This window comes from Gallinula chloropus (genome assembly GCF_964237585.1).
Source record: "Gallinula chloropus genome assembly, chromosome: 1".
NCBI lineage: Eukaryota > Metazoa > Chordata > Aves > Gruiformes > Rallidae > Gallinula > Gallinula chloropus.
In genome coordinates this window covers 87,108,011-87,125,284 of record NC_140085.1, presented here as the reverse complement: position 1 = coordinate 87,125,284, position 17,274 = coordinate 87,108,011, and the positions used below count along the sequence as shown (strand labels likewise).

Sequence of the window (17,274 nt, the reverse complement as noted above, 5' to 3'; positions counted from 1 at the left end):
AGAGAAATCTCTCAGTTGTAATTTCCAGGAATATCTAGACCTCCAATTATTAGCAATACCTGTTTTCTAATCTGAACACAATGCAGTCATCACTCTTAAAATTGCAGAAGTTCTGGTAATATTTTTCATTCTAGAATATTAAAAAGATCTCTGTTTATATCCAAATCCAACCTTGAATTTTAGAATCTGTGTTCTTTTTTTAATGGTGATTTTTACAGTCTTCCCCCAAAGTAGTTTTTAGTCTCCACCAGGAGTCTGCCAATATTATTTTCCGTTTCAATTAAAAATGTCCTTAAGTGCATTATACCACAGTATCTGGTTTTATACCTGCTAGCTAAAGAACTTATCTGAAGGCAAATAAAGCTGTTTAAGAGATTTAAGATCTATTTTTACACTGTTCTGTACGTAAAGCTTCTATTTCCATAATCAGACTTTAAAATATGCAATAATAACATTAGCACAGTATACACATTCTGAATTACTTAATTTTTTGACGTCACCTGGCCACCTCTGGTGGTGTGCCTAACTTGTGCATTGCTTGCTTTCTTCAGGAAAAAATCCTTTAACTCTCAGCAGCAGCCGTAATGTTGCTGTACACTACAGAACTTTAGTTCATATGCTGAGAAATGTTTGTTGTTTCTAATGCTTCATAGGAAATAAAGCATGTTTGTCAGTAGATTTCTGCTTTTTTAAGAAAACACAGGGTAATGTGTTATATTGTATTGCCAAATTGCTTGAAGGCCAGGTTTGGATAGTGTTGCAGTTTTGTGTGGCTGGGTTCTGGTGGAGGAGGGGGCTGCAGGGGTGGCTCCTGCAAGAAGCAGCCAGAAGCTCTCTGCAGGTCCCCCAGAGCAAACAGCAGCCAGCTCAAGGCTGGAGTTGTTGCTGACCAAGGCCGAGCCCATCAGCGACGGTCACACCACCTATGGGAATCATATTTAGGAGAAAAAAACCTCACAAGCAGCCACTCCTTGCCACCAGAGAAGGGAGTGAGGAGATGTAAGGAGCTGTGCAGGTACCAAGGGCAGTGAAGGGGGGAGGAGGCACCCCAGGTGCCGCCAGAGAGAAAGATTCCCCTGCAGCCCACAGAGAAGACCATGCTGGAGCAGGCTGTCCCCCTGCAGCCCATGGGAGAGGATGGGGAGCAGAAACCCCACATGCAGCCTGTGGAGAGGCCCCATGCTGGAGCAGGTGGAGATATACAGAAGATGCTGTGACCCCATGTTGGAGCAAGCCTCTGCCAGAACTTGCAGCCCATGGAGAGAGAGACACACACAGAGATGAGAGAGACATGTGCCGAAGCAGGTTTGCTGGGGGGGAGGCTAAGAAGGAAAACCACTCGTAAGGAACTTACTGAAACCCCCATTCCCCCATTCCCTGCCTCTCCCAGTACCACAATGTGGGGAGGAGAAGGGAGTGAAAGCATGACTAAAGTGCAGTTTGCTAAGAAGGGAGGGGTGAGGAGAGGTGCTTTAAGATGTGGTCGCACTTCTCCTTATCTGACTTTGGTTTCACTGTGTATAAATTAGAGTTTCCTTTCCTTTGTTCTGTGCTGAGTCTGTTTTGCCCTTGACACTGATTGCAGAATGATCTCTCCCTGTCCTCATCTCGACTCCTGAGCCTCTCAATATCTATTTTCTCCTCTGTCCAGCCAAAAAGAGGAGTGATAGAGCAGCTTTAGTGGGTGTCTGGCCTCCACCCAGAGCCAAACCACCACAGATAGAAAAATTGAATATTTACAAAACGGCCACAGTTTGAATAACCATGATTTGCAGCCATGGTCATAACAAACGAGAAGTCCAATACTGTAATAGAACTATGCATCATTTATTTCATACCATACATATTCATATTAGAAAATAGCTAAAGAAGATGTCTCTTAAAATTTCAACAAGTTCAGACAGCATAAACAGTCCACATTATCAGTGGGAATGTTCAGCTTGTTGCAGTATAGTTACAGGCATTCCGTGGTTTTATTTTTTGATGTTTTCAAATTTGAGTTTTGAGATGTAGATTCATAATCCTGTTCATATCTGTCCTTTGTCTTTTGTCACATTAGATTCCCAGGCACATATTAAATCAGTGAAGAACATTCACCCATTCTGTTGCAGTAAGTCGTTTGGTTCTTGGAAACCACAACACCCCTTTCCTGCCCAGGCACATGGCAGCTTCAATCAGAATCCAATGCAATGATTTAGGATACTTTTCCTTCTGTCACAATAAACTCTGGGCATTATTCCAGTAAATCAGAAATAGAGCTAGTAATGTCAGTGTTGAGATTATCTCATTAAACAGTACATGAGCAGGAAGAGGAGAGAGACTACAAATTGCAGAAAAACAAGGACCGTTAATCACAGAGTCCCTGTCTACTGAAGCATAACAAATGAGAACAGCTGGTCTCCAATAAGTCTACATGATTTTAATTGATGGAAGCTGTTAAGAAAAAAAACTGTGTATGCACAGTAAAAGTATACATGGTAAAAATGGAAGTTTTTTTACTTTGAAGTCAATTCAGTATTTCAATGAGTCATTCAAATAACTTGATCAATATGGATATAAAATAGGTTTTAAATTTATTACAGTAAAAATGTATGATGAACACGGATCTGTATATGTTGCAGCAAGCAGGGTATAAAATACTATATTTACTTTTCTACCAGCTGTGTAAAGTCAAGCTGATTAGCAAAAAATAAGTTTCAAACTTCCATCTTCAACCTCGGTCCAAATTTACTGTTTTGAAACTGTAAGACTGGGAAGCAAAACCTGCATTTTTCATTTATAGCTTCTATGTTGGGTAAAAGGATGAGAGAAACTCTACCCATAGGTATGGGTTGGGTTTTTTTAATGCAGCTGCTACAAAATCGATGAAAGAAATAAATCAAAAACGTCTTTTATGAGAACTTATCTCAATCTTCTGTCCTTTGTTATTTGGCTTTTTTTATTGTAAAGAAACTCAGTAGCCCTTGTTATGGTCTGTTTTGCCCACCACTGTCATTATGCTTGGTATTACAATTCCATTTTTACACTTGCTTTCCATTTATTTCTTTGATGTTTAAGTACTATGACTGAGAAATGGTGATTTCACAAGCTAGCAGACAGGAGAAAAATCACGTCCGCTGTCTTTCCCCTAAAGAAGAAAGCATAATGAGGTTTGCCAACCCCATTTCATTGATTTACTCCACTAACTTTGTGGAAATTTTATTTTCATTTTTAGTGTCTAATGACCTTGAGTTGGCATCAGAAACAAATTGGAAGCCAATAAAAAGTACGCTGGTTTCTTCCAGGATCTTTTTCTCTTTAAGGAAGCAAGTTTTCTTATAATTTCCTTTTTTTTTTTTCCATGGGTCCAAGTCTAAATGTTCAACTTGTTCAGTTTACTGTGTTGCCATTGTGTAATACTAAAGATCTAACCAGGGAGAGTATGCCACTGTCATTGTCAATGATCCTGCTCCCACATGTAAAACATCCCAATGCATTTACAGTCAAAACTGTAACAGGGACTTGACAAAAGAGGGGTTTTGCTGTACATATGTGCAAGAAGAAAGGAAGTAATTTTCTGCCATCCTGAAGATTAAACAAATTATTAGTTGCACAGGCTACAAACTTTGTCATCCATATGTGTTATGGCATGTAGAACAGGCCAGGATGATCTTCTGTGGAGTTGTAAGAAGGGGTAGTTGTAAGAAATAAAACTGCTAAAAAAGAGCGGACCTGTTGCATGCTCTATGCTTCGACTGTTGAAGTAGGATAAAGAGAAGCAAACCCAAATATTAGAACACCTTCTACCCATCCCTCTCTTCTTCCCAGGCTCGATTTCACTCCTCATACCTCTATGTCCTCCTCCCAGCAACGCAGGGGGACAGAATGGGGGCTGTGGTCAGCTGTTGTCCCAACCACTCCTTCCTCCTCAAGGGGAGGACTCCTTACACTCTTCCCTTACTCCAGCATGTGGTCCCTGCCATGGGGGACATTCCTCACCAACTTCTCTAGTATGAGCCCTTCCCACAGGCTACAAACTGCTCTAGTGTGAGTTCCTTCTACAGGGTGCAGACTTGCAGTAACAAGCTGTTTCAGCGTGGAGCCCCCGTGAAGTCACAAGTCCTGCCAGAAAACCTGTTCCAGCCTGGGATGCTCTCGCTATGGGGCTACAGGTCCTTGCAGAAGCTTGCTCCAGCACAGGCTTCCCACAGGGTCACAGCCTCCTTTAGGTGTCTCCACCTGCTGTGGTGTGGGTTCTTCCATGGGCTGCAGGTGGGTATCTGCGCCACCATCATCCGCCGTGGGCTGCAGGAGAAGAGCGTGCTTCACCATGGTCTTCTCCATGGGTACAGGGGAATCTTTACACCAGTGCCTGGAGTACCTTCTCCTCCTCCTTCTTCACTGACCTGGGTGTCTGCAAGGCTGTTCCTCTCAAATGTTCTCACTCCTTTCTCTGGTTGTAATTGTTTCTGGTGGTTTTACACACACATCTACCCCCGCCTCCCACGCCCCCCACCCCCCCACCCCCCTTAACTACATTAACCCAGAGGCTCTACCAGTGTTGCTGATTGGCTTGGCCCTGGCCAACAGCAAGTCCATCTTAGAGCCATCTGGCATTGTCTCTACTGAACATGAGAGAAGCTTCTAGCAGGTTCTCAAAGAATCCACTCCTGTGGCCCCTCAAGCTACCAAAACTTTGTCACACAAACCCAATACACAAATTGAGAATGGGCCTAACTTTGGACTTGCAGGGTTCTTCCACTTGTCCAAAAGTTTCTCACAGAAACTTGTAGCATTTGAAGAAACAGAAGAACAGCCTATTTTTACTCTAGATTGTTTTAATCAGAAACAAGGAAAATGAGGAATTGAATATACAATTGATAGTTCTTTGTTTTGCACTTTATATTTTAGGTTTTTAACACTTCAAAAGATTAATAATCATTCCTAATTTCTAAAATTCAGAATGCTTCAGAATGTGCCAATAGATCCAAAGAAAAGTGAAATCCAGCCACAGACAAAACCAAAATACGTCGAGAAAGAAATAGTTTGTTGACAGCATTTCTTAAAATTTTCCAATTTTTTTTCCTGCTTCCCGTATACCTCTTTTTTATTCTTGTAGCTTATGTGCATTTCAGGTAAGGAATGACATGAAAAATGCATGTATCTTAAACACTGAAAGCAGCAGTGGACAACCAGCCAGGTGACGTCTCTAAAGAATTTGCAGAACAGCTGCATGAGCTTTTTTTGTTTTGTCAAAGCAAAAAACTATATAAGGAATCCATGAGTGCTTTTTAAGCTTATTTGTCCAAAATGAATCTGTAAGGTCAGAATGCTTTCGTAACATTTTTTTCTAAGTAGAATTTATAGAAATGGGAAGGAGGGGTGTCTTAATTATACACAGCACATTCACAAGTAGCTATAAGAGTACTTTGCTTGGGATATATTTATATTGAAATTCTACTTTAAAGATGGAATCTTGATTTGCTGTCCCTCAGCATTTGTAAGGAATCTACCGTCATTTATATTCTTTAAATCAAGACAGGTGTCTTTCAATATATGCTAGTTCAAGTGGTGATTAACTTGCAGAAATACTTTGGCCTGTGTTAAGCAGAAGAGAGGAACTCCAAATGTTTATTTCTTGTATTACAATTGACAGATTCAATTATTGCTGTTGTACAAATAGTGACCAATATAAAATAAAGACAAATAGAATTGTTTTGTGAACTGATTGGGTGAACTGAGTAATCTGAGATACAAATCTTGAAAGGGACTTTGGCAAAGAGCTGTACAGCACTAGAAAGTTACCACTGCTTTGACTCCGTATCTCGTTCATGTTCCTTCGTAAGGAATATGTATTGAATTCCATCATGTAAAGCAATTAATTTTACCATCTCTTTCTTTAGAACATTGATTTCTACAGACTACTTTAAGAGAACTAAGATTAAGTAATGGCTTCAAGTGGTCATTTTATTGATAGTTTGGTCAGGAAACAGGCACAGTAGTATGTGAACTAAATGGTGACTTGTTTCACAGTGTTTGATTGTAAATAGACTTTCATTATTAACTTAGAATTTCTTGCTACAGATGATTCACTGAGTAGTTATAAACAGAATAGTCACATTCATCTCCTGACTAATTCGATGGAAAAATAGAACTAAGTTCTAAATATTACACTCTTCATTAGATACTCTACACCTACCCAGTCCTGTGATAAACTTTAATTGCAGTGTATGCACAATAGTCTTAAAACAATAATTTATATTTGAGCAGTCTGTGTAACACTCAACTGGAAAAAAAAATCCAGAGATGGAAATGTTTTTGCAGTATTTGGTGTTCAGATATCCCTAAATTCTCCAATACCTCTGTTATTGCTGTCACCAGGATCCAATACAATTTATGAACAGTGAGTTTTCAGCTCCACTTCCTTCTACAGAAGTAATGAACACATAAAATAAGGAGGACCAATTGTTTTTAACTCAAAAGACATGTTGACTGATGCTAGCAGAAAATATATGTGAAACACAAGATTTTGCTTAATTTAAATTAAAACTAAATCACACATTTAAAAAACAAGTGGTTCCACAAGAATCAGTCTCAAAGGCAAGTTTGGTTCATTCACTGTCTGCTAGGATTGGCGGGGAGGGGGGGTGGTGTTCCTAGTAAGTTTTTTAAATTCTCTTGTGTAGTATGCAGAGAATCTAATTTGAATAGGAGAAAATTTCATGTTGTGATACAGTATCACCAAATCCTGAAAGGAAAAACTGTCCGGATGTATGAGACTACTATGTATTTCATTTGACTCTTAGTCATACCAGTTAGTTAGTAATTTAACTATTTCCTGTACTCTTATGTCAGCCCAAACAGTAAATTAAACTTCTAGTTTAAGTAAAACATCAGAAATCCTAATAATGGAGTTCATCTTGGATCTTTGCCTTCCTAGGACTTCCTGGTATATAGTGACTCAAACAGACCATGCTGCAGGGGAGACACTGCAGCCATTAACATGCACGGTCGCAGCTCACATCTATCTGGGGAACTGCACAGCCATCTGCTGCAAACACATCACCTGGTATGGACAGCAGACTGAATGGATTGCTGCTGTTCTACGTGGGTTCTACATGTCTTACAGAGCTGATGAGCTCCAAATTTATACTTATTTAAAATTTATTATTTTAATATATATATATAGTACAGGGAGAAGAGTAAATGCCTCCAGAGGCCAAATACCTCATAATTTACATCCTTTGCTTGATCTACTGGAGACAACTCCTTTTCTCCATTGTCTATAGCTTTAGCCTGTGCTTCTGTTTAGGCACTTCATGTCAACTACAAATTGCTTTTTATCTGTCTAAAAATTCTTATGTGTGTTTCATGACTTAAAGCAATAATCTCAGCTTCAACATTCCTCTGCCCCTGTAAATTTGTAAGATTTCCATCTTTTCTGAGTGCCTGGATGGTTTACCTTTTTTGGGTAGGATTCTGAGAGGGATTTCAAGCTGATGTTTGTTTTTTTGTAGGATCTTAGAGAAACTGAACCCTTCTGCTAGTCAGTGCTGTTATACATGTTCTATGCTTGTCCATATCTGTATAATGGGAAAAGGCATAGTATAAATTTAGTTGCAGTTTTGATGTCAAGCAATGAGTAATTAAATAATTAAATTGGAAAAACTGTTCATCATTTTGACAAAAATCCATTTATTCTTCCCCCCCCCTTTCGCAGCTCTCCCCACTCTCCACCAGGAATAGTGTTCCAGGAAAATTTTCAGTACTAACAGCAGAAAAACAAAAATAACAAAGCAGAGGCTGGAGGAAGTGCTCTTAAAATTATCTTTTGTTTTTCTTGGAGCAACATGATTAGTAATAAAGATGATTTTTTAATTTGCTTGTGGGATATGTAACTCATCCACAATGAAAACTACAGTATGAGACTTCATTGTTTTCTTTTGAAGCAGCCATGACGTAATTTCAGCTCTTACATCGAAGGTGTTCATTAAAATTCTGAGGCTCATTTCAAAGCTTTCAAACCTCAAAACTGAGTTAATATTTTCTTTAAAAATGAAAAGTCAATAATATGTAAAGCAGTTTGCATTTAATTCACATAATGTAAGAGAAAACTACTCCAGAGCAGTGCATAATTTTCTAGGAATATGAAAATCATGTGACTTTGGTGCAACAATGGACAAGGAGAAACAGTTTTAAACCAAAAGAAGGTAGATCTAGATTAAGATAAAAGGAAGGAATTCTTCCTTGTGAGGGTGGTGAGGTGCTGGCCACAGAGAAGCTGTGGCTGCCCCCTCCTTGGCAGTGTTCAAGGCTGGGTTGGATGGGGCCTTGGGCAGCCTGGTCTAGTGGAAGGTTTCCCTGCCCATAGTGCAGGGGGTGGTGAAACTAGATGATCTTTAAGGTCGCTTGCAACCCAAACCATTTCATGATTATATGATTAATCAGAGTACTGAAAATCAATATGCTCCTAGGTAGACTTGAACCTGTTTAGTCTGATGACAACTGCTAGAATTTGGATTAGCAGCATTCGTGTCAACTAAGGGTCACTTTGTAGCTCGTGAGTTGTTTGTCAGTCACTAGACAGATGCATTTTCAACACTTCCAAGGTCGCAAAAATTTTCTTTTCCTGTAATGTAATAGTTTGCTACAGAAAAAGTGCTGAATGAACATCAGTGTGAAGAGGTTAAGAGGATTTATCAACCACAGGCGAGGGAGGTTTTTGCATGGGCTGGGACCTAACAGAGTATGTGTGTATTTTGGAGTGCAAAATAAAATTTGAGCTAGTTAAAAATTGAAAGAAATAAGAAGAAATTGGACTAAATGTGAATCTAACTGCAGGTTAGTTAGTAGAATTCTCTGTATGTTTATGATGTTATACTGAACTGTACTTGGTAATGTTGTTATTTATTGCCCCGTGCTCCCAGACAGCAAATAAAGGGAATGTTTTCTTGTGTGAATGATGGTGTTACACATCTGTTGTACAAAACATTAATCCTGCTGATGTCCATTAACTTCTGTTTGTTGAATTGGAAAAATTGCTTATTCTGAGAAAGAATATTAAAAAGCCTAACTTAGATACCATCATCCTGCAATTTACTTACTTGTGGAGCTTCTGTTTCCTGCCCTTAGTTTAGGCAGACCAGATGGCTCTGTTTTGTTTCATGTTCTGTTTTATGATTTTTCTGGAGATGACCACCAAAACATGTACATCCTTCAAAATGCTGTGCCTGATCAACAGGCTTTTCTGAAGTTATAAAATAGAAGGAACAATTATTTCACCTGTAAAAGTGTTAAAAAATATTAATACAATATTCAGTTGCTTTTTTTGTTTTTTTTTTTTTCTTTCCAGGATTACTTACTGCCATCTACCTTTTCAGAGTAAATGGCTTTACGTTGGAACAGAGAGGGGAAATACACACATTGTAAATATCGAGTCCTTCATTCTTTCTGGATATGTTATCATGTGGAACAAGGCAATAGAACTGTAAGTGCAAAATTTTTTCCATTTGTGTCTATGGTCATTGTTTTAGCTCTCTTAAGGTTAATTTTTAATAATAATTTCTTTCTGTAAATACTAACAAATATTTTGAAAACCTTTTATTTAATGAATGCATATGCTGTATTAACTGATTTATTATGGGATATTATGAATTCAAATTTATGATAGAGACCATGTAATTATGTTGTATATAGAAGAAAAAGTTATTTGGCAATCTGTTTAACTATGCAGTTACATGAAATAGGAACACGGTTTGCAGATGACACCAAGCTGGGCAGAAGTGTTGTTTTGCTTAAGGGTAGGAAGACTCTAGAGAGGGGGCTGCACATCCTGGATCAATGGGCCAAGGCCCATTGATGTTCCACAGAGTCAAGTGCCAAGTACTGCAGTTGGTTCACGACAACCCCATACAATGCTACAGGCTTGGAGAAGAGGGGCTGGAAAGCTGCCCAGTAAAAAAAGACCTGGGTCAACAGCTGGCTGAATATGATCCAACAGTGTGCTCAGGTGGCTGAGAAGACCAAAAGCATCCTGGTTTGTATCAGAAACACTGTGGCCAGAAGTACAAGGGAAGTGATCATCCCCCTGTGTTTGGCACTGGTGAGGCTGCACCTTGAGTCCTGTGATCAGTTTTGGGCCCCTCACTACCAGAAAAGCATTGAGGTGTTGGAGCATGTCCAGAGAAGGGCAATGAGGCTGGTGAAGGATCTAGAGTACAAATCCTATGAGGACCAGCTGAGGGAACTGGGGTTGTTCAGCCTAGAGAAAAGGAGGTTGAGGGGGGAACTTCTCGCTCTCTACAACTACCTGAAAGGAGGTTGTAGCCAGGTTCACATGGGTCTCTTCTCCCAAGTAACAAGCAAGAAGACAAGAAGAATTTTTCTCAGGTTGCACCAGGGGAGGTTTAGGTTGGATATTAGGAAAATTTCTTCACCAAAAGGGTTGTGAAGCACTAGAATGTGCTTCCCAGGGGAGTGGTTGAGTCACTATCCCTGGAGGTATTTAAAATATGTGTAGATGTGGTGCTTAGGGACAGGGTCTCATGGTGGACTTGGCAGTGCTAAATTAATGGTTGGAGTTGATGATCCTAAGGATCATTTCCAACCTAAATGATTATATGATTCTGTGAAATACAGATAATCATTAGTCTCACGAAATAAAATTCTACTGTTTTTATGAGAGTAGCTGGATCACCACCTCCTCCAAACATCCTACAAATAGAATAATGCAGAACTTTTTTTCATTGAACTGTAGAATAATTTAGATGAGAAGGCACAAGAGGTCTCTAGAGCAAGCCTCCTGCTCAACACAGGGCTAAGTTAGATCAGGATCATCCAAACGTAATGCAGTGATAGGAAAGGTAATAAGTGTCTGTTGAATTACATTGCTCTGACAGGCTAACACTGGTGCTTGTGTTATGGGTATGAAATTGAGAGAAACTTGTATAAAAATCCAACTGGGATAAATCTACGCTTCCTGCAAGTAAAAGTGTTAACAGAAACTCTGCTGTTTCATCCATGAAGTTCCAGCAAGAGGAACTGCTGCAGGCAAACACATAGTACTTCATGTTGTTTTTGAGACATCTGCTTCATCATCTGAGGAACCTGTAACCTCTGGTAGTAAACTGAAATTCACCAAGCTCAATGAACCAAGAGGACAGTATCTAAGAATAGGGCTACAGGACTACAGTGTTTAATCTAATTCTCTGTACATAGCTGAGATGACATTGATAGCAACCACTTTTCTCCAAAATTGTCCCTTTTCCCCTTTTTTGCCCTCCATTATCATTACTGGCTTTCACTAATCACTGTGTCCCCCAGCTTGACAAAACTGATGCCCTGTTTTCTGCCTTCCACTCTACCTCCATCAGACTTCATAGGCACAGTTATAAAAATCTGCTTCTGTCTTTAAAGGAGATAAAAGCAAGGATTCAAATGGAATTGGGATTCAGAAAATCTGCTGGTTAATCTTTTGTCTGGTTCTCAATTTTGGAATGTTTATTTGTCCTGCCTTTGTCAGGCTCTGCTCAGTAGCTTTGGCTGAAAAATTATTGCTGGAAAATATGGTTTAATCATTAATATGTTCATTCTGATGAGTTCTTCAGGTGGGATGTATCTTAATTATTTTTTCTTTCTTACTTTTTCTTGGTGACATTGACATATTAGAGGAGTTTTTTATTCCTATATTTAAAAATGTGTATTTATAGATTATATCGTGTTCATGACCCCTTTGAAACAAAGAAACACATTTTTGTTCTGTGTGCATTCAGAATTTTCTTTCTTCCAGATATTAGGATTTTTCTATTCTATGTGGAAATAAATCTGAATTTTTTTAATGAAGTGGAAGCCACCAAGTTTCACTTCCTAATTCTTTCAAAATTATTTTGGATAAATCTGTTTTTTTTAATGGCCACAACAGATATATTTTTTTCATAGGAACAGAGCAGAACGATGCCTCTCTTCAACAAAAAGTATTTAGGAAATAAGGGCTGACTACTAACAAGTTTCAGTACTGAGTTGTTTTAGGTAGGCTAGATGTGCAAGAAGATACCTCTCTAGAACTTCTAGTTAACAAGCAGCTTCTCCTAACTATGTTCTTTGTATTGCCTAGGCAGGGGTATACCTAGATTTTTGCAGGTTTTTTTTTCCTAATCTTCTGTAAGCTGTGAAAGGTAATGACTATGTAATGCAGATAGGCCTTGTCATCTCAAGTGCATGGAGGTGTTGGGTGGTTACCATAATAGTTGCTTCTCCTAAAAAGCTAGTTTGCCATGTACTGCTTTGGTGGCAGTTGAGCATGGGTGTTACTCATTCATTACTCTATCTAGTTCTATAAATTTTACAAGTATAACTCGATCCCTCTAAGTGCTGTGCTAGTTAGTCTAAGAAGGCTGTAACCTCTCCACTCAATCTCATCATGTATTTCTTGATATGGAATCAAAGTTGTTGTTGTCTGTGTTAAACAGGTACACAGAGAGTCCTGTATGTCTCCAGATTTATTTCTCTGTGTTAGGGTAAAAGGCTGGTGGGCCTAATGGTGGTGTTTGCCATAGCAGCCACCCTTAACAGGTGCTATAGCAGTGCTGAAGTTGAAGCTTGGTGACTTTTCTCAGTAATTTGAACTTTCTCCGGTACTATTACTTTCTTGTAGGAAAAAATGATTAGCTTTTAAAGGGAATGTAAAATTCATAGGATGGGCTTATGGTAGTACACTTTTCTTTACTTTAGAATTGTTCTGAGACATATTCTTGAGATAATTTGGGGGGGGCCATGGACATGTTCTTATTTTATTTTTTAATCTTTGCATTATTTTCATATAATCTTCACATAATTTTCCTATTTTAGTATTACAGAATCATACAGTAATTCATGTTGGAAGGCCCCTTGGGAATTTTCTAAACCAATTTCCTACTCAGAGGAAGATGAGCTATAAGATCAGGTTGTTCAGAGTTTTATAGGCTCATAGGACCAGTTGTTATTAGGTACTTTAGAGGTTGCAAGAAAATAGGAAAACATATGTATGTATGTAGCAAACAATGCAAGAGGTAACAGTGCTCGTAACATTATTTTTCATTCTGAGATAGATTCTGTTATTTCAGTTAGTTTGTAGATGTTGCTATTCTCTATAAAGCACGGAAGGAGAGGGTTTGCCTTTTGTGCAAGCATATTTGTGTCAAACTTGTTGGCAAGGTAATCCAGTAAATGAGATTGCTCTGCTGCTACATTCAAGTCCTCAGTTTAGATGGAAAATGAAATTTTGAGTGTGTCCTATTTGTGTGTCATCTGCACAAACAAGCCTGAAGGATAAAGTTCTTATCTCTTTGTGCAATTCTCATCCATTTTCTAAAACTGCTGTCTAAGTCCACCAAGATAACTTGAGTTTCTTTCAAAATCCCTTCTCAATTTTTTCACTAACTTGTACCTACTTATAGTGAAATTTTCATAATGCAGATTTAACTCAGTCATCCTCAAGATTTCATTTTGTCATCAAGGCTTTGTAGAGAAAACTGACAGGGCATTGAACCAGTTAATTTTTTTAAAACCTGAAATGCTTCAACTTTGGAAGGTTAAACTATGTATTACCATACCTAAGTCACTGTAAAGCTACACTATTTGGTTAGAGTAGGAAAAAAACCCCACAACAAAAAACCAAGCTGAAATTCCAGTTCTCTTCGTTTTTCAGAAAGTGGTTGAAGAGGGCCTTTATATACATTGCTGGTTGTTTCAATGGACCTAGCCTTGTACAGAACTGAGAAAGAACATGAGAATACAAGGATTTTTAGAAGAATTTTCTGCAGCAATTCTTGTCTAGGCCATTTTCTACCATCTTATGCTTTGTCACTGCTTCAGACCACAGTGAAACATCTTTTCATCTAAGAATGAAGAATAACTAAAAATGTTTTCACTTGCCATTTCTGTCATGTAGCAGAGCTAGTCCTTTGCCAGAAATGTTTGGGGCTCATGATGCTGTTTGGCTTTCTACTCTTTAATAAGAAAACAGTTTCTCACTTTTCTTTCAAAATGTGTAGAAACAGATCTGGAAGACAAAAATAGTCAATAAGTCTGTCTCCATTTAGTCCAACTACATTGAGATTAGTTTTCTCAGCCTGCAGGATTTTGGAAGGTCATGTGGCATTGAGAAGGGAATGAGGATCTTAATGTGAGTCCAGTGAACTCCAAAAATGAGAAATCTGCATTGTTAGCTTCCTTCCCAAGCATAGATTCCAGTGTCTGAACACCCAACTAACAAATGAATAACAAACTTGTCAAAATTTATGGGCTTTGGAATGTCAAAGAATTGGGTAGATTGGAACTTAAATATGGCAGAGGTGTATAATACGATAGAGTCTTCCCTCTCTTTGCCCTTCCCTTGCCCAGACCCATTTTCTGGATGTGTCTCTTTGCACTGCACCTCTGTGACAAGCAGAACTGTGGAAGATGTCTGACTGCTGGTGCTTATGCACATGCATTTCTCAGCACTGTCACATTCAGTCATCTCCAACTCTGTAACAGTGACTCATAGAGATGTTTTTTCCCCCTCTCCTGACTCCTTTTACCACTTTCTACCACCAGATCTTCATTCTTCTCAAAAAGTGTTTCTGTAGTTGTGCAGGCTAATTTTTTTCAGGAGGAAAATTGTTTTCTCTTGATTTGATTCTATTTTGTCATATATTACTTTTACCTGTTTTAAATATTATCTTCATACTTTAAGTTCTTAAAACAGTTAGTCATTGTTTCTTAGAGTGCATAAAACTTCACAGCATGATGAATACATCATATATGTATTTTCCACATTTTCATGGTCCAAATGATAACTTTGCTGAAGACTTCTTTTTGAGTTTTCTAATTTTAGAATAAAATAATTAAAAGCTTCCATCCTTACAAGTTTCTTGAAGACTCCTGCTTCACAGTGAATGGTTTCTTCATTTCAGTCCTGTTATTCTGAGCAAGAGTCAAGTCTTAGAGCATTTTAACTCTCTCATCTCCCAAAATGAACATGTATTAAATAAATTAATGCCTGCTGAAGTGCGAAACACCTCAAACTACCACCAGTTTCTTAACAGACTTCTAGTTCTGGACAGCTGTCTTGGGAAGCCTTTGTTACATTTTTCAGTTCTTCTGCAGTCTGTTTTTGTGGGCTTTAAGACCAGCAAAGGCTATGAAATGTTGCAGTGTTTTGTATCATTAGTTCATACTTTCTTCTTGCTCTCTTGAAGGCAGCTTTTACTTCAGGAATTTCTAACTGCAAATCATTGCTGCTATTTTTTTGGACTTGACCTTTTTTTTTTCCTTTTCCCTTTCTGCTGTGTATGGACTCAGCTTTCTGTTTTATCTCTTTTATGGTTTTTCAAAGCTTTTATTTTATCAGTCATCCTGAGCTGTACCCCAGCCAGTATTTGGGAATGAAGAATTCTCTGCTTAAATATTTCACTTGTGCCTTATTTTGACCCACTCTTTCTTCATTATTTTCTCCCTTCTCAAGGGATAGGATGTCTTTAGTTTTTGCACAGTCTCCTAAAGCCAGCTCCAAGGAATGCCTATACACAAGTATCTGGCATCAGCACTAGTGTGTTTTATTCACAATAGCTTCCAATGTGGTTGGTTTCCCAGTACCTCTTTATCCCTTCCAGGAGCTGTTGGATCTCTGCATTTGTTTTTAATGTAATTCAACAGTACTTTTCTTTCTTTTTAAGTTGTTCCACAATGACAACACGCAACTTTACACTAGAGTTGCCAAGGAGACTGAAACAGCAGTGAAGGGAAAGAAAACATTTTCTATATACCCAAGCTACATGAGGCAAAATCTTTTTGTATGTAGACATTTTCACATGCAGTATGATTTACTGTATCAAAGTAGTATTTACTGTATCTGTAGCCCTGATAGTGTTTCATGAGTTCTGTAAACTAAAATTATTGATAATATAGTTAACTAAATAATTGCTTCATTTAATCCTACTTGTAGTGTGGTCATGATGTCTACCCTTAGAAGAAATTTTAGACCCCAATGGTGGACACTCCTTTTCCAAGCAACACTTCTCTAAGGGCTCAAAAAGCCATTGCTATTATTTCTATTTATGCATACTTTCCCTGAAGAAACAAGAAGATACAAGTCATAAGGCAGTGATCTTCCTTTGGCAGACTATTTCTGGACTTAGTGTGGTGCACATGATTATCTTTGGATAGTCCTACACTATAAAGATGAAGAAAGGAAGATGTGTTGCCAGAGAAGGTTCATCACAGCTCTCCTCCTGTTTCCAGACATAGGGCAGATTCAGAGCAACAAGCAAAAAACTATGCCAAATGGAGAAGGTTATAACTCTTTCTTCCATAGTTTTCTTCCCTGCTCTGTCGGAACTGGTGTTATTTTGTATGGGTATATGCTCCCCCAGAATATCTACCCCAAGATAGGACTGTGCATGTCCCATCTCAATCCACACAAAGAAATTTGTGCTGCACCTTGTGAATATTCCTTATTGTTTAGTCCAAAGAGGAATCTGTTTTGATGCAAGTATTTTACTTGATATATATAAAAAAAAATTCTTGGAGCACCAGAAAGGCCATGCAAGAAAGCAGTCAGGGAATAGCATCTACAGTTCCAAAATGCTTCATGAACATCTGATGTGGTCACCCCAGAAACAGTGTGATCTTATCTGTGATGGCATATCTAAGAAATGAGTTTAAGTTATACAGTTGTTTAAGACCCTTTCTCATTTCCTGACAGAGTAGTTGTTATGACTGCCAAACTCAGTAGACTTTCTGTTTCCTCCTGCCTATGTAGAATGAAAGCTGGCAGCTGTTCAGTGAACAAGGTATTTGTGGTGGGTGGACCCTGGCTGGTTGTGAGACCCCTACCTAGCTGCTCTTTCACTCCCCATCCTCAAATGGACTGGGAAAAAAAATAAGATGGAGACCTTCATGGGTGAAGATAAAGACAGGGAGATCACATACCAGTTACTGCCAGTGGACAAAGCAGACTTGACTTGGAGAAAATTTAATTTCTTGCCAGTTAAAATAGAGTAGAATGTTGAGAGATGGGAAAAATTGAACACCTTCTTCACAACTCTCAAATTCATTTCTTCATTCCCAGCTCCTCTTTCTCCTTTTCCCTCATTCCCTCTGAGCAGTGCAGGGAGATGGATGAGAGTTGTGGTTGTTCCATTACAGCTTCTCTCTGCTGCTCTTTCCTCCTAACACTTTTCCCGTACTCTGTCACAGGTCATTCCACAGGCTGCAGTCCTTCAGGATAAACCTGCTCCAGTGTGGGCATCCACAGGCTCCAGGGATCATACTGCT

At 38.7% G+C, this 17,274-nt stretch overlaps 1 protein-coding gene across 2 annotated transcripts in view; it reads left to right on the top strand.

Moving 5' to 3' along the window:
• Positions 1-17,274, top strand: part of STXBP5L (syntaxin binding protein 5L) — a gene marked incomplete at both ends in the record, with an annotated part of 196,325 nt that overhangs the window by 85,137 nt on the left and 93,914 nt on the right. For both annotated transcript variants that reach the window (XM_084276050.1, XM_084276049.1), the window contains one exon: positions 9,332-9,466. In XM_084276050.1, the coding sequence (XP_084132176.1) occupies positions 9,332-9,466 (135 nt within the window). The remainder of the gene's footprint in view (positions 1-9,331; positions 9,467-17,274) is intronic.